The 14,937-nt window shown below is 39.7% G+C and overlaps 2 protein-coding genes across 9 annotated transcripts in view; one reads left to right on the top strand and one right to left on the bottom strand.

Annotated features, from left to right (window-relative positions):
• Nucleotides 1-8,714, bottom strand: part of msn (serine/threonine-protein kinase msn) — a 38,359-nt gene extending 29,645 nt beyond the window's left edge. For 6 of the 7 annotated variants that reach the window (XM_064683728.1, XM_064683733.1, XM_064683734.1 and 3 more), the window contains exons 1-3: nt 8,553-8,714; nt 7,733-8,069; nt 1,915-1,980 (exon numbers count right to left, since the gene is read on the bottom strand). In XM_064683728.1, the coding sequence (XP_064539798.1) occupies nt 1,915-1,980; nt 7,733-7,816 (150 nt within the window). In that variant the 5' untranslated portion in view covers nt 7,817-8,069; nt 8,553-8,714. The remainder of the gene's footprint in view (nt 1-1,914; nt 1,981-7,732; nt 8,070-8,552) is intronic. The other variant, XM_064683729.1, reaches the window with a different exon arrangement.
• A 901-nt stretch (nt 8,715-9,615) lies between these two features.
• The window catches only part of kst (spectrin beta chain, non-erythrocytic 5 kst), a 45,423-nt gene continuing 40,101 nt past the window's right edge, over nt 9,616-14,937 (top strand). The window contains exons 1-2 of one of the 2 annotated variants that reach the window (XM_064683797.1): nt 9,616-9,741; nt 10,513-10,780. The gene's annotated coding sequence lies outside the window, so the exon portion shown is untranslated. The remainder of the gene's footprint in view (nt 9,742-10,512; nt 10,781-14,937) is intronic. The other variant, XM_064683798.1, reaches the window with a different exon arrangement.

Raw genomic sequence — 14,937 nt, 5'->3', positions numbered from 1 at the left:
AACCTCCCCCCCTCAGCCTATCAAGGTGCATTAAGGAAATAGAGAGGAGGCGTAGAGCAAAGCAAGAGAAGTGAAGAGAAAGAACTTGCCGTTGGCCTCCCAAGCGCAGCGCATGCCACAACACACACACACACACACGCAACAGCAAAGAACCGAGCAACAGAGTGGAGCAGAAGAAATGCTAACGGTAATCCCCAGAGTATCTATTTTTGTAGCTGCCGCGCTGCATTGTGTTGTATCTTGCAGATACAATTTTGAAAACTTGTAATTTAAATACAAAGTCGTGGCATTGTTTATCTCTTCTTTTTTTTTTGTTGTTCAGGCAAGCATTTGGTTTAAATCTTTGATGTGATTATTATTATGATGATGTTGGTTGTTATTCTTCTTCTTGTTGTTGTTGTTGTGGTTGTTGTTTGCCCTGCGGCAAAAATTCTAAAGCGAGAGGAAAATGTGTTAATGTGTGAGAAGAGTTGAAGTTTTGGTGGCCTAGCGTCTAGCGGTTCGCAACTAATTAAGGCACAGCAGAGCGCAAATGACGCAGCTTGTTTTGGTGCAGATACAGATACAGAGGCAGAGATACAGCAGCAGCAGCTAAAGATACAGATACACAAACACACACACACACACAGACACCTCTGTGTATATATGCAACTCATCTTAGCAGCCGCAACTGCGACGCATTCAAGCATAAAGTCTAATGATTGCTAATTACAAGACAACAACATGAAACAGTCGCCACACAACTGAAAGATATATATACATAAAAACTGAGCTAAACTAAACGCGATTTGTAAATTGTGAGCTCATTGCGCCGTAACCAAATTGCTCTTCAATAGAAAGCTGCAACATTTTGACCACAAAAAAAAAAAGTAAACTCAACATTCAAATGGCCAGACAAATTGTTTTCAATATCTCAGATCTTGTGAGCAGCTCAGCGAGACAAAAAAACTAACCACAAAAGCAGCAAATATCTTTTATAGCTGGCAAATGCTGCAAGTAATGAAAAAAAAAACTCGGCTGCCTTTGTTGTATAGTGTATAGCAAAGTGCTAAAACCTGATCGTTGTGTTCATTATTTCACGCCTATCAACATATTGTTTGTAAGTTGTTTTAATTGATTTGTAGCTTGAATTCCACGCGGAAGGGTGGAAAATTGGTGAAAGACAGTGGTTTTTTATAAGCACGCGGAGGATATTTACAAAAATCTTTAAAGATATGTGTCACGCATAGAAGGAGATACCTTTCAGCCCAAGAGTTATAATATATATATATATATATATTCTTGATCAATTGATATTTCGATAAAGCTATCTGTTTGCTTTACTGCAAACATTCGCAATTAATTCGATGAAAGTTGGCATTTCTGTAAGAATCTGCCGGATCAGAGCACTATATTATATAGTTCTCATAGATCGGAACGATATAAACAGCTCGCATAGGAACAACTGAGCTCTAGAGTGTAAAATTTGTTTGCTCTTCAAGAAATCTTAAACAAATATGCAATTTACAAGCTTTACTGTACTGCCAATATATAGGCATAATCTCAACAACATCAGAAACAAATAGTTTCTATCGAAATAATCAATATAAAATTAAGTCCCAAACCAAATCTGACGTATAGTTGTTGTAGTTACGATTGGTATAAAAATGACTTCTTGACAAAGTTTGTTATATATTATATCTATTTTTCTATATACATATATGCTATACTATAGCATATAGTTCAATAGGTTAAATCGGTCGAAAAGTCAGATTTAATATCCAAAAGCTTTCTGCTTTTTAAGGATATCTCGAACATAAATAAGTTTAAGCTGACATTTAAGTTCTCAACAGCTTTTAAATGCAGATAAATGCCTTTGACCTTTGACCCTTAAGGCTCTTAGGCAAACATAAATGAATATTGATTGAAACTTACCTTATAGACCTGGCCGTAGGTACCATTGCCAACGACCTCGATGAGCTCAAAGATGCCAGCCGGATCCTGAAAAAGACAAAAAGGCGTTGTCAGAAATTGGTTTATTTTTTGGTAGAAAAAAGAGAAAACCCTGAAAATGTCAAAGACCGAAATGCAATAAAACCCCGCAACAACAACAACAACAATTAAAATTATAACGAAAGGGGAAACGCCCAAAAAGCGAAATCCTTAGCCAGATGCGAAAGGCAAAACCTAAAAACAAACAAAGAAACCAAATCGGAAAAAAATCAGTGGAAAAAAGGCTGCCAGCCAAGCGTTGAGATGAGCTAAGAACGGGGCGTGGCTGCGACGGCACAGAGACATTCGACAAACAACAACAACAACTACAAAAGCGAGTTTTTATTTTGGCTTTGTTTTTGTTTGTTTGTGTAAACAAATTATTAAGGCATAATAATACAAATAAGGAATGCGGCGCAGCGTTAAAAATAAAGCGGCATTTAATACAAATACAGAAACCCTTCCCTATGCATCCCCCTCAACCCCCCTTCCCACACCCGCACACTCCGCCCCTGTGCATGCATGCTCATGTCAAGCCATACAACAACAAATCGCATGCGAGTTCATTGACACGCAACTCACGAGCCAGACACGAAGCAGGCACGAGACGACGCCAGACTCGAGACTCGAGACTAAACAGCGTGTCACGACCTGGAAAAAGAAAAAGAAAGGGGCGTGCCCTGGCGGCCCCCTGAGGGCCTAGTGACAGCTAAGGTAAACGCCAATTAAAATAACAACAAGAACAACAGTAATAACAACAATTTCAACAGGTAACAGACTTCTTCTTGTTTCTTTTTTTTTTTTTTGTCAGTGCTCTAAATTTAGTTTATGGCAGGTCGAATGGGAGCAAAGGGCAAACAGTGGAAAGGGGGCAGACATCAGTTAATCGAGAAGACATGCAAGTTTAGCATATTTGTATCCGAGTTGAGGTAAATGCACTTAAGTTACGTGAATAAATTGGTGAAGAGTTATTGGATTACAATCAAATAGAATATATTTAAAGAAAATGCGAATATTACATTAACATTTATATAGTATTTGGATATTTCACTTATTTTCCGGCTGTGGAAGTGAATATCGTTAAAGGGTGAATCGATAAAAAATCCAGTTTCTCGGATAGTCAAATTATAGATATTACCAATAGTTCATTTGATTGTAATACACATATGTAAGTATGTTAGTAAGTGGAATCCATAGGCATTTTCGACTAGCATTTTCATGGCTAGAATTCCCGTTGTTTTGACCCAGTATAACGGAATGCCATCGCACAGGCGACTCTCTTTAAAAGCATTTTACAAATAACCCTACAAATTAACTTCTCTCCTCCCCTCCCCTCGCCTAAAAGCTGAGCTGAGCTGCTCTTTGGACTAACGGTAGCGGCAACTTGCAGGCAACTGCCGACAGGAATTATAAAGGGCAAAAGACAAAGCGTCAGTCGAAGCCAAAATAAAAAGTAAAAAAGCCAAAGAAAAAGAGCGAAAGAGAGCGAGGGAGAGAAAATACTATGGAAATGCCTTAAGTAGATTTATGGCTGCCTTCAAATGAGCAAACGTCAACGCCTCCCATTGCGCCCAAACGCTATCATTGTTCTTATTCCTGTTCTGCCTCTGCTTCTTCTTCATGTTGTTGGTGCAAAGTGTGTCAAACACGCGCGAGGGGGAGCAAGAGACGGGCGGGCAGACAGGGGTGCATGCGGCAGACTGGAAGCCAGTCAGCAATTACTGCTATTTATGGCTGATTACTTCACGTTGTAAAATCAATTAAAAATGCACGAAAAACTGAGCCAAGTGTTGCGCCCTCTCCCTCTTCCTCTCCCCACTCCTTCGTCCGCAAGCAGCATCATGACTCATTAGCGTTGACGTGCTAAAGCAAAACGCAAACGAAATGCAAGCCTTGGTGCAGCGGGGAGAGGGAAGGGGAGGGGAGCTTGGAGTGTTGAATTTTGTGCGGAGCATTAGTGTATAGTTCTGGCAACAGAGCGCGCTGCGGTTACAGTTATCAGTTGTGGCTGACTGCTGTCCGTTTCAGCTCTCTTTCTCTCTCTCTCTCCTCTCCAACTCGAGTGGGATCTCTGCTGCGCTCTCTCTATTCTATTCTATACTCTAGCAAAGGGTGGGCATATATAATGCAGATTGCAGCTGAGAGCTTTTTGAATGAAAAACTTTTTTGTCTTTGAGATATTTCCCCCAAACTCTGTTGAATAAGTTATTCACCTTGGGATCAATATATCAAATATCTACCATAGAAACAGTTATCCGTAAGAACTGTCAACTATGGAAATATGTATGCATGCTGCACAGCTGCAAGGGTATTTAATCTTCGACATTCCTTAGATAAACTGTTGTTTCTTGTTTGTCTTTGTAGCCGTTCGTTGTATTTGTTAAAAACGGGCACGAGTGCAACTAAAACTGAAACTAAAACTAAACAACTTGCTGGCGACTCGTCTAAAACTCGCTGAGGCTGTTGCAGCGGCTGCTGCTGCTGGGCAGGCAAAACTGGATTTCTTTTTGGCCGTATACGAGGCTTGGCCCAGTTAGCAATGATATGATATACAGACGTGTGTGTGTGTGTGCAACCAGGAGACTCGCCAACAGGACTGGCTGCATATTGAACGCCCATGCTAAAAAAATAAATAAAAGCAGCAACAGCAGCTTTTTGCATATGCATGAGATAAGGGGTAGGGGTGGGGGAGGGGAGGGGCATGGGAAAGGCAGCTGTAGAAGATAAACTACATATGTAAATGGGCATGCATGGGCAATTTATGTATGTGTGAACGTGTGAGTATGTGTGGGCTGTGACCAATTCGATTTGGAATGCAAAACATATTAGCAAGAGCTTGCAGCTAAAAATGTGTATTAGACGGAAAGGAAAAAAACCAGTTAACATTAATGAACAGGAGTTGATTATAAACCTAACGTTCCCACACTTTAAAAAGTAATTTTATATTATTATTAGATGAGATTTTTTAAAATATAAATAAGGAAAAATGCCTAGGGCATCTCGCATCTTCCGGCAAATATCTTTATTTTGCAGTCTCTATAAGATTTAATTAAAATATGGGTACCTTTTGTTTTTGAACAAATATTTAGAATGTGTGTCTTCTTCTCTCTACACTTCACATTTGCCAACCTTTGAACTTTGTTTAATATTTACATAACAATATTTATATGTTAAAATGCAGACATATGCACGCACATCTCTATCTATGCACACATATGTGCCGAAATTTTTAGTAATTCCGTTTTTGCCCAGTGTATTTACCCAGCCAATGTTGATTTAACCCACAAACGGACCAAACCCAAACATGTGTGATTTGTTGTTGCTTTACAAGAGCTGCCACAACAACAACAACAATGCGGACAAAAACAATCAAAAGCAACTGCACAAATTGCAGCACTCCAAAAACAACACACACACCAAATGTGGGCGAACACGTTTTTATCGCACAAAGCCAAATGCAATAAACGTTGATTAAAATAAATACACAAGCACACAGCACACACGCACACAGCTACGCACAAAAGAAAAACAAAGACAAAGACAGTGCGAGTGCATGTGTGTGTGTGTGTGTGTGTGTGTAAGAAGCGCCGACACATGGCCATGCACAAACGAAGGCAATCAGCGAAAGAGCGTGACGTCAGCAGCGGCAGCGGCAGCGACTGCAGCGCTTATCAAACTGCACAAGAACCACAACAGCAAGTAAAGAACTTCGAGAGAGATAGAAAGGGAAAGAACACATATGCATACATATACTAATATGTATGCGTATATGTACACTGGTACTTATATGTATGAGTATGTATGTACAGTGGTCGGTCGCAAAATTAACGCGTTTTCAATTTGCAAAAAATTTAAAGTTCTTGAAAGTCTAAAAACAAAAGCAAATAAATACACTGAAAATAATATAAGAACTTAATATTTTAAACTCAAATTCTAGCTAGTTTCAATTTCAGGGCAGTTCTCGTTATCGAGTGACTACTGTACATGCATACAATCGCATATCCACAGCTAAGAATCATAAAGTAATTAATGAATCGACGCTGATGAATGCATTTTGTGTGCTCCAAATTGTTTTTGTTAAAGTATCTTATCAGTTTTACAGTTGCAGAGGGAATGAGGGCATTAGAAGAAGAAGAAGCAGCAGCAGCAGCAGCCAAATGCCATTCGCCTCGTTGCGATGGCAGCTTTAAGGACTGTGACCTTTTGTCAAGGAGCGCAGCTGGCTGCTGCGACAACAACAAAAACAGCAACAACAACCATAACAACAACGACAATAGAGACAACGAGCTGTATACTATTTCGGGGCACGTATTTCATTGTTTAATGACCTTTAAAAAGCCAACGCAGACGCGGCGCCCACGCGCCTGCTGCGAGAAGGCCAACAGCAACAGCAGCAACATCAACAACAACAACAACAACAACAGCTCATGGGGCCATCACACGCCTGCCATTTTTTTTTGCCTCTTCAGTGCTTCATCATCAACTTGATGTCGTCTGCACACACACTAACACAAGTGCATGCATGTATTTACACACGCATGAGCAAGCTGCTGCTGTTGCTGGTGCTGCTTCTTTTAATAAAGTAAACTAAACAATTTTCATTCTTGTCTCGTTTTTGTCTCGTCTTCTTCGACTATGAAGAGCACATGCACACATGCACATACCAATACACATGCAGCCGAGAGAGACAGCCGCCGTCTCAATCCACCTTATCCTACATGCAACCCCACCGCACCGCCCACCAAACAACTGCAAGACCGAGTCAACAAACGGACACTCACATACACACACATACATACACACACATACACACACACACACTCACGCTCACACAGTCACAAAGAGACAGGCGGCGCTGCTCCTCAACACTGGCAAAACTTTACTTTCTGTGGGTGCTGCTGCCGCATTGCCTGCGCCTGCTGCGACGTCGCTGTCGACGTCGACGCAATGTGTGCCGCCCAACGTGGGGCGGCTGTGGTGAGTTTTTAAAGCTGTGGTGAATGTTTGCTGAAAGAGAAAGGCAAAGGCAAATGGCATAAGCAACGCGTGCGGTTTGTGCGTGTGGGGCATCATTTTCATTGAGAAATGAAAAATATAAAAGACAAGCAGCAACAGCAGCGATAAACAAGACTTGGCAAAGCCGCTGACACCGGCCGGTCACTGCTGCCGGTGGTGAGTTGTGGCCGTGGTGGGGTGGGGTGGGTGGCAAACACAAAGAGAGCGCACAGCAAGTACCCCACACAATTGGCCAAGAAAAATACAACAAATGACAATGTGCAGTTATTATGATTTGCTTAATGCAGCGTGGAGTGGGCGTTGCCATAGCCTACAATATTGCAACAACATTCTGTGCGTTGGTTTTGCAATGTTTATAAACCTGTGTTAAACAAACAGTTAGGTTTTCCATTTCGATTGTATCAATTAATAATAAACATGTGCAGGTATTGAACAAGCACGAAATTCTTATTGGATTACACAATCGATATATGGGCAACTCCAGTTAGCAGCAGCGGCAGCGACGTCTGCTGCATTATTCGACAGGCTGCGCTTAATTGAAAGTGAATTTGAAGCGTGTGGGAGAGAGACAGGGGGTTGGGGACGGGTTGATGAAGTCACAATACGGAAATTGCTTAAAAAAATAACAAAAATCATGCACACATGGCCACACCTTGCAGCAAATGCGAGGCTCCAACGGCACAATTAAACTGTTGTGCATGGAGCTCTGCCGCGGCGGCTGCTGCTGCTGTGGCTAACAACTTACCTTTAGTGCCGTCAAATCGATATCATCCAATGAACAATTCACCGATTGTGCCAGTTGTTGTTGCTGTTGCTGCTGGTGCGCCATTTTGATTTGCTATTTTTTGTTATTCTGCCTGCTGCGGCGGCGGCGGCGACTGCTGATGCTACTTGACACAAACACACACACACACTGCTATGCAGGCTATGCACACCAAAACACGCACGCACACATATACGCACACTGAGCCGACACTTTTCTGTTGTTTTTTTTATTTCAATAATTTGTATGCTGCTTTTTTATTGTTTTTTTTTATTATTAAGTTGACTAAGCATAGAATTTAAATTATTTTAGCGTTGCTCTAAAATTAATGGACAAAAAGAAGTAGAGATTAAGTTCTACAATTACGGAAAAAAAGCTATTTGGCTAACAAATTGTATTTGTTGCTGGCCATACAACTTTTCTCTTTTGTCAGTGAGCGCGTATGTATGTGTATGTGTGTGAGCGGTTAGCGTATGTGTGTAACTTTTGGTAAACGGGCGCGGCACGCACTTGCACTGATTTTATTTTATTTAATTTATTATATTGAACGCAAACACTAGTGAAATTAATATTTATACGGAGCGAGAAATTTAATATTCTTATTCTTCAGCGATTATTCACACGGAGCACACAAACACACAGGCACTGCGCTCTTCGATATACACATACACGCATTCATATACTGAAGTATATGTATACGTATGTTTGTGTAGGTAGACAGGAAAAAAATCTGCCACTCGCTTTTTCTCTTTGCTTTTCGTTGGGCTACGCTGGACACAAAACTGCGATATTCTTTACATACTTTACGCGCACAGCAGTTAATGCTTATTGTTTTTGCATAACGAGCACAATTTACAACTGACTTGCCTAATTTTCAGCAAGTTCCGGTTTGTGCAAGTTGATGGAAAGTATTAAATAAATCTTTTCGCGAGCGACACGGACAGGCACGTCCGAACTCCGACGCAACAACAACAGAAATGTTAAGATCCCAGCTGTTATGAGTCTGTTATGCTCGATATCGCGATGTGCGTTTATATCGATATACGAATGTTACCGATACTGTTAACTGGCTATACGATATTATTTACCAATAATACAACATAACACTATCGATGTTAGCAGCGTTTAATCGTTCAAAAATATTACTATCAGTGTGTATTAATGTCTATCTATTTAATTAAATATGCTGATATCAGGAATGTTAATGAAATATCTCTGTTAAACTCAAAATGGATATTTTAAGCAGCTGTTATACTCAAAGGAGTCTGTTGGCCCTTAAAGTGTGAAAGTGTAAGATATCTGCAAAATTACCATTTTGCTAACACACTGTTATACTGAAGTAGCAGAAAAATACTAAATAATACAATAGAATACCAATAAGCTGCTACAGCCAACTTTATGTGACTCAGCTTGCGTTGCGTGAAGCTGGCCGCATGCAATACTGCGTTAGTGCTCATTTTGCGCTTACGTTACAATATGTAACTAATTAATCGCCCGGGTTATTCTATTTTAATTTAACATATGAAGCATAGACACAAGAGATTTACATGTTTGGCGGATTGTTTGGTGTTAAACAATTACAATTTTCGTTTCTTTCATTGAAAAACAGAAACTGTTTAGAAGTTATTTTCCCTTTACTTAAATATCGTCGTAGGAAATATTTACTTTTTTAAAAACTGGCCACTTAATAACAATTTTATATTTTTCGTTAGCGATGTGGAGTAGCTCTTAAATTTCGCGCCAGTAGCGATCGATTAGCACGGTATAAATAAATCGAGTAGCGGTCGGCAAGAATCGATATAACCAAAAAATCGATACCTCGATGCTTCGATGCCATTTTTGAACATCGAGCACAACATTGTAATGCGAGATCGAGAGTTGACAAGACGTGCGTGAAACGAGCGCGGAACGCAAACGAAAATTTAACCGTAAAAGCAACGTACCAAAAGTGCCAACAATAAATATGTACATAAATAAATAACAAATAAAACGTAAAACCCTGTGCAAAACGCCATTGAAATTAAGAAAAGCAATTGTTAAAGCCGTCTAACTGTTTAGCCCGCTGCCCCGTTGTTCTTGTTGCTGTTGTTTTGTGCTAATTAGAAAGAGCTGCGGCGTCGACTGCTGCGCCGGCGTTTCAGAACGCGGCTATCTAATTGTTGGCCCAAAAACAAAAAACGAAAAAAAAATAAAAAAGCGGCAAAGCTGGTTTTTTTGCGCATCGTTGTGTGTGTGTGTGTGTGTGTTGTGCGATCAGTGTAAATGTGCGTGTCTGTGTGTGTGTGTGTGCATTGGAATTTGTTAAAACACGAGCGCATTAAGGTCAAAAGCAACAAGTGACAAGCCACAAAAATTCTAAGCATAAATTAACGCCAAAAAAACAACACAAATAAATAGAAGAAGTTGCTAAAGAAAAAAATAACTGCTGCTACTTGTGGCATTTTTACACGTAAATAAATCTCTTCAATCTGAGATTCTTTTTTTTTTTTTGGGCTTACAACAAAAAAGAAAAAAAAACGCAGCAGCCAAAGAACGCCGCGCAAAGCAAAGCAAAGCAACAACAACAACAACAACTTTCCGGTTTTCTCAGCTCCAACTCGCAGCGTCTCGTTCTGCTTCTTATTTTGTTACGTGTGTTTATCGATCTTCGTGGCTTACGCGAGAAGAAAAAGGCGAGAGGAGCGAGAGAGAGAGAGAGAGAGAGAGAGAGTTGGGAGTGAATATTAAAATATAAATAAATCAAAATTTAATTCAAAACGCAGCGCCACACAAGCAACAACAACAACAAGAAGTCAACAACAAGCTGCGACGCTGCAGGACGCGAAAGAAAGGAAGCAGCGCAAAGAGAGAGAGAGAGAGAAAGATCACGCCGTCTTTTGTGTGTGCGAGAGCAAAAGAGAGAAAGAGAGAAAGGGAGCTGAAGAGAGCGGAAGCCGTAAACAAAACAAAAAGCAAAGTAACATATTTTGTATACAGGATATTAACATAAATCATTCACGCTGGATTTAGGATACTACGAGGCTGTTAAAGGTAAATGATAAACATTAACATCGATTTTATGTAACTGTTAAGCAGCACAAAAGCCGAGCTCAAATAAACAACAATAATAGCGCCAATAATATAAGACATAATAACATTTTTATGCAGTCAACGCACCTGAGCCGCACTTTATGGCGCACCAATAAAACACCACAAAAAACTACAATAACAAAGAAAACCGAAACAAACCATTCAAAACTTGTTGCATAACCACACGCCAATTCGAATCGAGTTGGGCCTGTCAAACTGTACAGTTTTGATTGGAAGGGCGCACATTGCGTGCGACGCAGTCATAAAATTGCGAGCGGCTGTCACACTTTTCTTATTAGCATAAGTAAGCGAGCCAGAGCGAGAGAGAGAGAGAGGGAATGAGAGAGAACGAGAGCGCGCGCGTGCAGCCCGTTTACAGGTGCGCAGCAGCAGCAGCAACTAGCGAGCTGGTCATTTAGCCTGGCTCGACGTCGGCAACGGCGAGCTGTAAACTGTAAACTAGGCTAAATAGGGTCTCTGGCCAAAGCACGTTTTGGTCTATGGCTTGTGGCTGGCTGGCTGGCTGGCTGGCTTTGGGGCTTGGTTTATTTTTAAACCGCATTCCGCGTGCCATTTGCCTGGGCCAGTTGGCCATTTACAAGCCAGTGCTGCCAATTGCGCTGCTTTGCAGTCAAAACTAGCTGTTTTTTGCCTTTCAAAAAACATTCTGACTTTTTAATCGAAGTATTTTGATTAAAACAAGAAGCGAAAATTACATTTAAATTTAAAAGACAGCAATTTTTCTTAATATCAAATTCCGATTGACTTTTTCTCTTATTAAAAAATTAAATTTTCATATATTTGATATTAGTTTAGCTCTTTTCTTGCATTTCAAAAAGCTATCACTGTTGCATACATACAAATATGTTATATGCACGTGTACACACACACATGTGCACACATGTTAATGCACTACCGTTAACATTAACAGCAGTTTGGAAAGCACTGCGGCGCCGCTAGCTGTGATTACATAGACAATTGCAGTGCTAGACAATTGCGCTAAATTAAATTACGCTTAACAGGGGCAGCTAAAGGCCAGACACACACACACACACACACACACACATGCACACGGCCAATCAAAAGGAGTGAGAGCGAGAGCGGGCGGGCGAGTTGAAGTTTGCAGTTGCACTCATTCAGCGCCTGTCAAACTGCATATGAAATGCATAAAAATTCCAATTGGCAAAGCCAAGTTGGTCCATTTGATGCTTTTGCTGCGCTTTTGTTTTCATTCTTTTTACTGCTGCAGCTGGCCGCGTGCTGTCTTTGTTCTTGCCGCACTCCTTGCACTCACTGCTGCTGTTGCTCTTTCCGCTCTCCTTGCACTCGTTGCTGCTGCTGCAGTTGTTGTTGGCGTGGCATTCTTTAGCGTTTTGCGCAATTTGTGCGCTGTACTTTGTTTTGTTTGTTTTTTCCTTCTTCTTCTTCTTCTTGTTCATTTGCCATACACAAGTTTTACATTCACAATTGAAAGTTGGCCACACGTAATCCCGCACAGAATTTCAATTCCAATTCCACTTCCAATTCGACTTCCAGTTCCACTCAATCAATCACAACCTCATTTATTTAGCCTTTCCAATCAATCAAACTGCAAATTCGCTTGTGTTGAATAAATTTAAGTTGCATTTTAAAGCGGCTGCTCTTGTAAAAAACCCAAAGGGGTGATAACAATTTTTAATTGATAATTGCTCAAGTGGAGTACAGTTCCAATTGGATACACATAATTAATTGAAAGATTGACTGCAAGGGCGCAAGACCCCTGAAACTAGTCCAATTGACTGCTGAACTGGACTGGAAAATGTGCTGGAAATGTTTAGCAAATGAATATTGTCCACAGTTAATTAGGAAAGTGATTCATTTGATTCAATATTCAAGTATTCAAGAAATACAGTAGACACTCGCAAAAGGAAACTTTATAGTTACAGAATAGATTTTTATATATTAAAATAATTTTAATATATAATAACTGTTCAATTTTGGGGTTTGGAAAGTTACAATTGGAAAAGGGATTTGAAAATTGAAAATGGTAAAAACCAAATTCATTTTTAAATGAATAAACTTAGATTTAGGGCATATATTATATTCAGATAGTATAAAATTGAAAAATGCTCAAATATATGTTTTCTAATTTCTGTAAATTCTTCCTTCCGTTCACTGTACCGCTTATATACATGCTCAACTGTAAAGCTGTTGACAAGCTGCTTTTGTAAAGATTTCCATCTGATCAGCTCATGTTACACGTTAATTACGTTATCTGGCATTGGGAATATATATATATATTGTTTTTTTTATTCTATAAGTAATTTAATGGGTCACTATGACAAATTCCGTTGAATGATTGAACACTAAAAAACCTGATTATTGATGCCCAAGTGCCCAAGTTTCGTTTATCAGCTGCGTTTCATATGAAACGAAGTCCAAAAAACGGCAAATTAATCGCATTTCGCAAATGAATATCAATACAGGGAATATATAGAACGTACTTGTGTATATATATAGATTTTGATTTAATCTGCCTTCCTTTGTCAGGCGACATTGAAAGGCTAAACAATTTGTTAGGCAAATTGATAACGTTTCACATTTGATTTCAAATCTTGCGATTGCTTTCTGACACTTTCAAGTTTTCTTCGTCCAACTTGATTGATATTCAAAAGTTGAGTCGATTTTTTGAGGGGGTTGTCGGTTAGGAGGGGAGGGGGGGGGGGAGGTTTCTCTCTTCTAAACCAACATGAATTGTAATTAACTGTTTGCAATTGTTGCGCTTGATACAAGTCAATTTTGCATTTACATTCTCGAGTTCTACTAACATACATACACACACACACACACACACACACGCATACATTTACATATGCATAAGTGTGTCTAGGTGTATGCATAGATAGTTCCGATTGGCTGAAGCTGGTTGCCAAGTGTGTCAGGCAATTAGAAACAACCGTAAGTTAAAGTGCAAAACGGCAACAGTGTGTGACAGAGAGCGCAGATAGAGAGCGTGAAGGAGACGAAAGATACAGAGAGCGTGTGTGTGTGAGAGAAGGAGAGGGGGAGAGCGAGGGAGAGAAAGAGTGTGTGTAATTTCACTTGTCTTAGAGCCAAATGCGGCCAAGCGGTTTTTGGAACGCCCAAAGTTCAGTTTCTAAGCTCGAATAGGAAAACTCTTTTTCAGAGAAAAGTTATTTTCTAAAAACTATTCAGTTTAGAAGTACGCAAAATTTCAGATATTAAATTTCGACATTAAAATCCTCTTTGCGAAGAAGTTTTTATGGTTTTTCTGTGTTTCACGCTTTAAATATATCATCTACAAAAAACTTCTAAATTAACCTAGAATTTTATATTCAAAAATGTTTTCATACGAATAAATAGTGCTTACAGAGATTAGTACTCGTTTTGCTAATTGGAATAAGCTCTGGAAACGCAGCGTTTCAGTTCACTGTACTTAACAGATACTACAATTAAATTGCTGTCACTATATTCGTAGTTAACAGTTTAGGGGCCTCTGTAACTAGATCTTTGTAGTTAAATGTGCTGGAAACCAATGTTAGGCTTTTAACAGAATGCTGAAATTTAACTGCTTACAAAACACACACTGACAGAAATGTTAACAACAGCTTTCCAATCTCTTTAACAGAGTGCGCATGTTAATAACATTGTCATTAATATTGAACGCAAACAGCTTACATGATAGGATAACTTCAAGTCTTGCCGTTTTCACTTGAACTTCCTTACATGTTGGTCGCTTGTCTTTTTTTTGTAATTTTATTTAGCCTTTTCTCGCGCGCGCCAAAAACAGCAAGTCAGTCAAAGAGCAACAACAATAAATGCACATTCAAGGCTACAACAGCAACTGCAGCGGCAACAATCGCAACAACAGCAACAACAACAACAACAACAGCAACTCGCTTTGCTCAAACTGGTTTTTCCAATCTTGTGGTTTGCTTTCTTTTTTTTTGTTTTTTCTCTTTTGCTGCGGCTGTTAACTGCACGTAGCCAAAAAATATGCTAAAGTCATATCGCAGCAACAACAATAACAGCAGCAATAACAGCGACAGCAACATTTTTATTGAAGAGAGCACAGGAAATGCACTTAACAGATGAACAAATACAGCTGTACACACACA

This window comes from Drosophila montana, unplaced genomic scaffold (genome assembly GCF_035044405.1).
Source record: "Drosophila montana isolate Dmon_TW-CO22-7 unplaced genomic scaffold, ASM3504440v1 contig_2667_1, whole genome shotgun sequence".
Classification (NCBI taxonomy): domain Eukaryota; kingdom Metazoa; phylum Arthropoda; class Insecta; order Diptera; family Drosophilidae; genus Drosophila; species Drosophila montana.
Note: the sequence above shows the minus strand (reverse complement) of the source record. Positions and strands in the feature narration are given on the sequence as shown.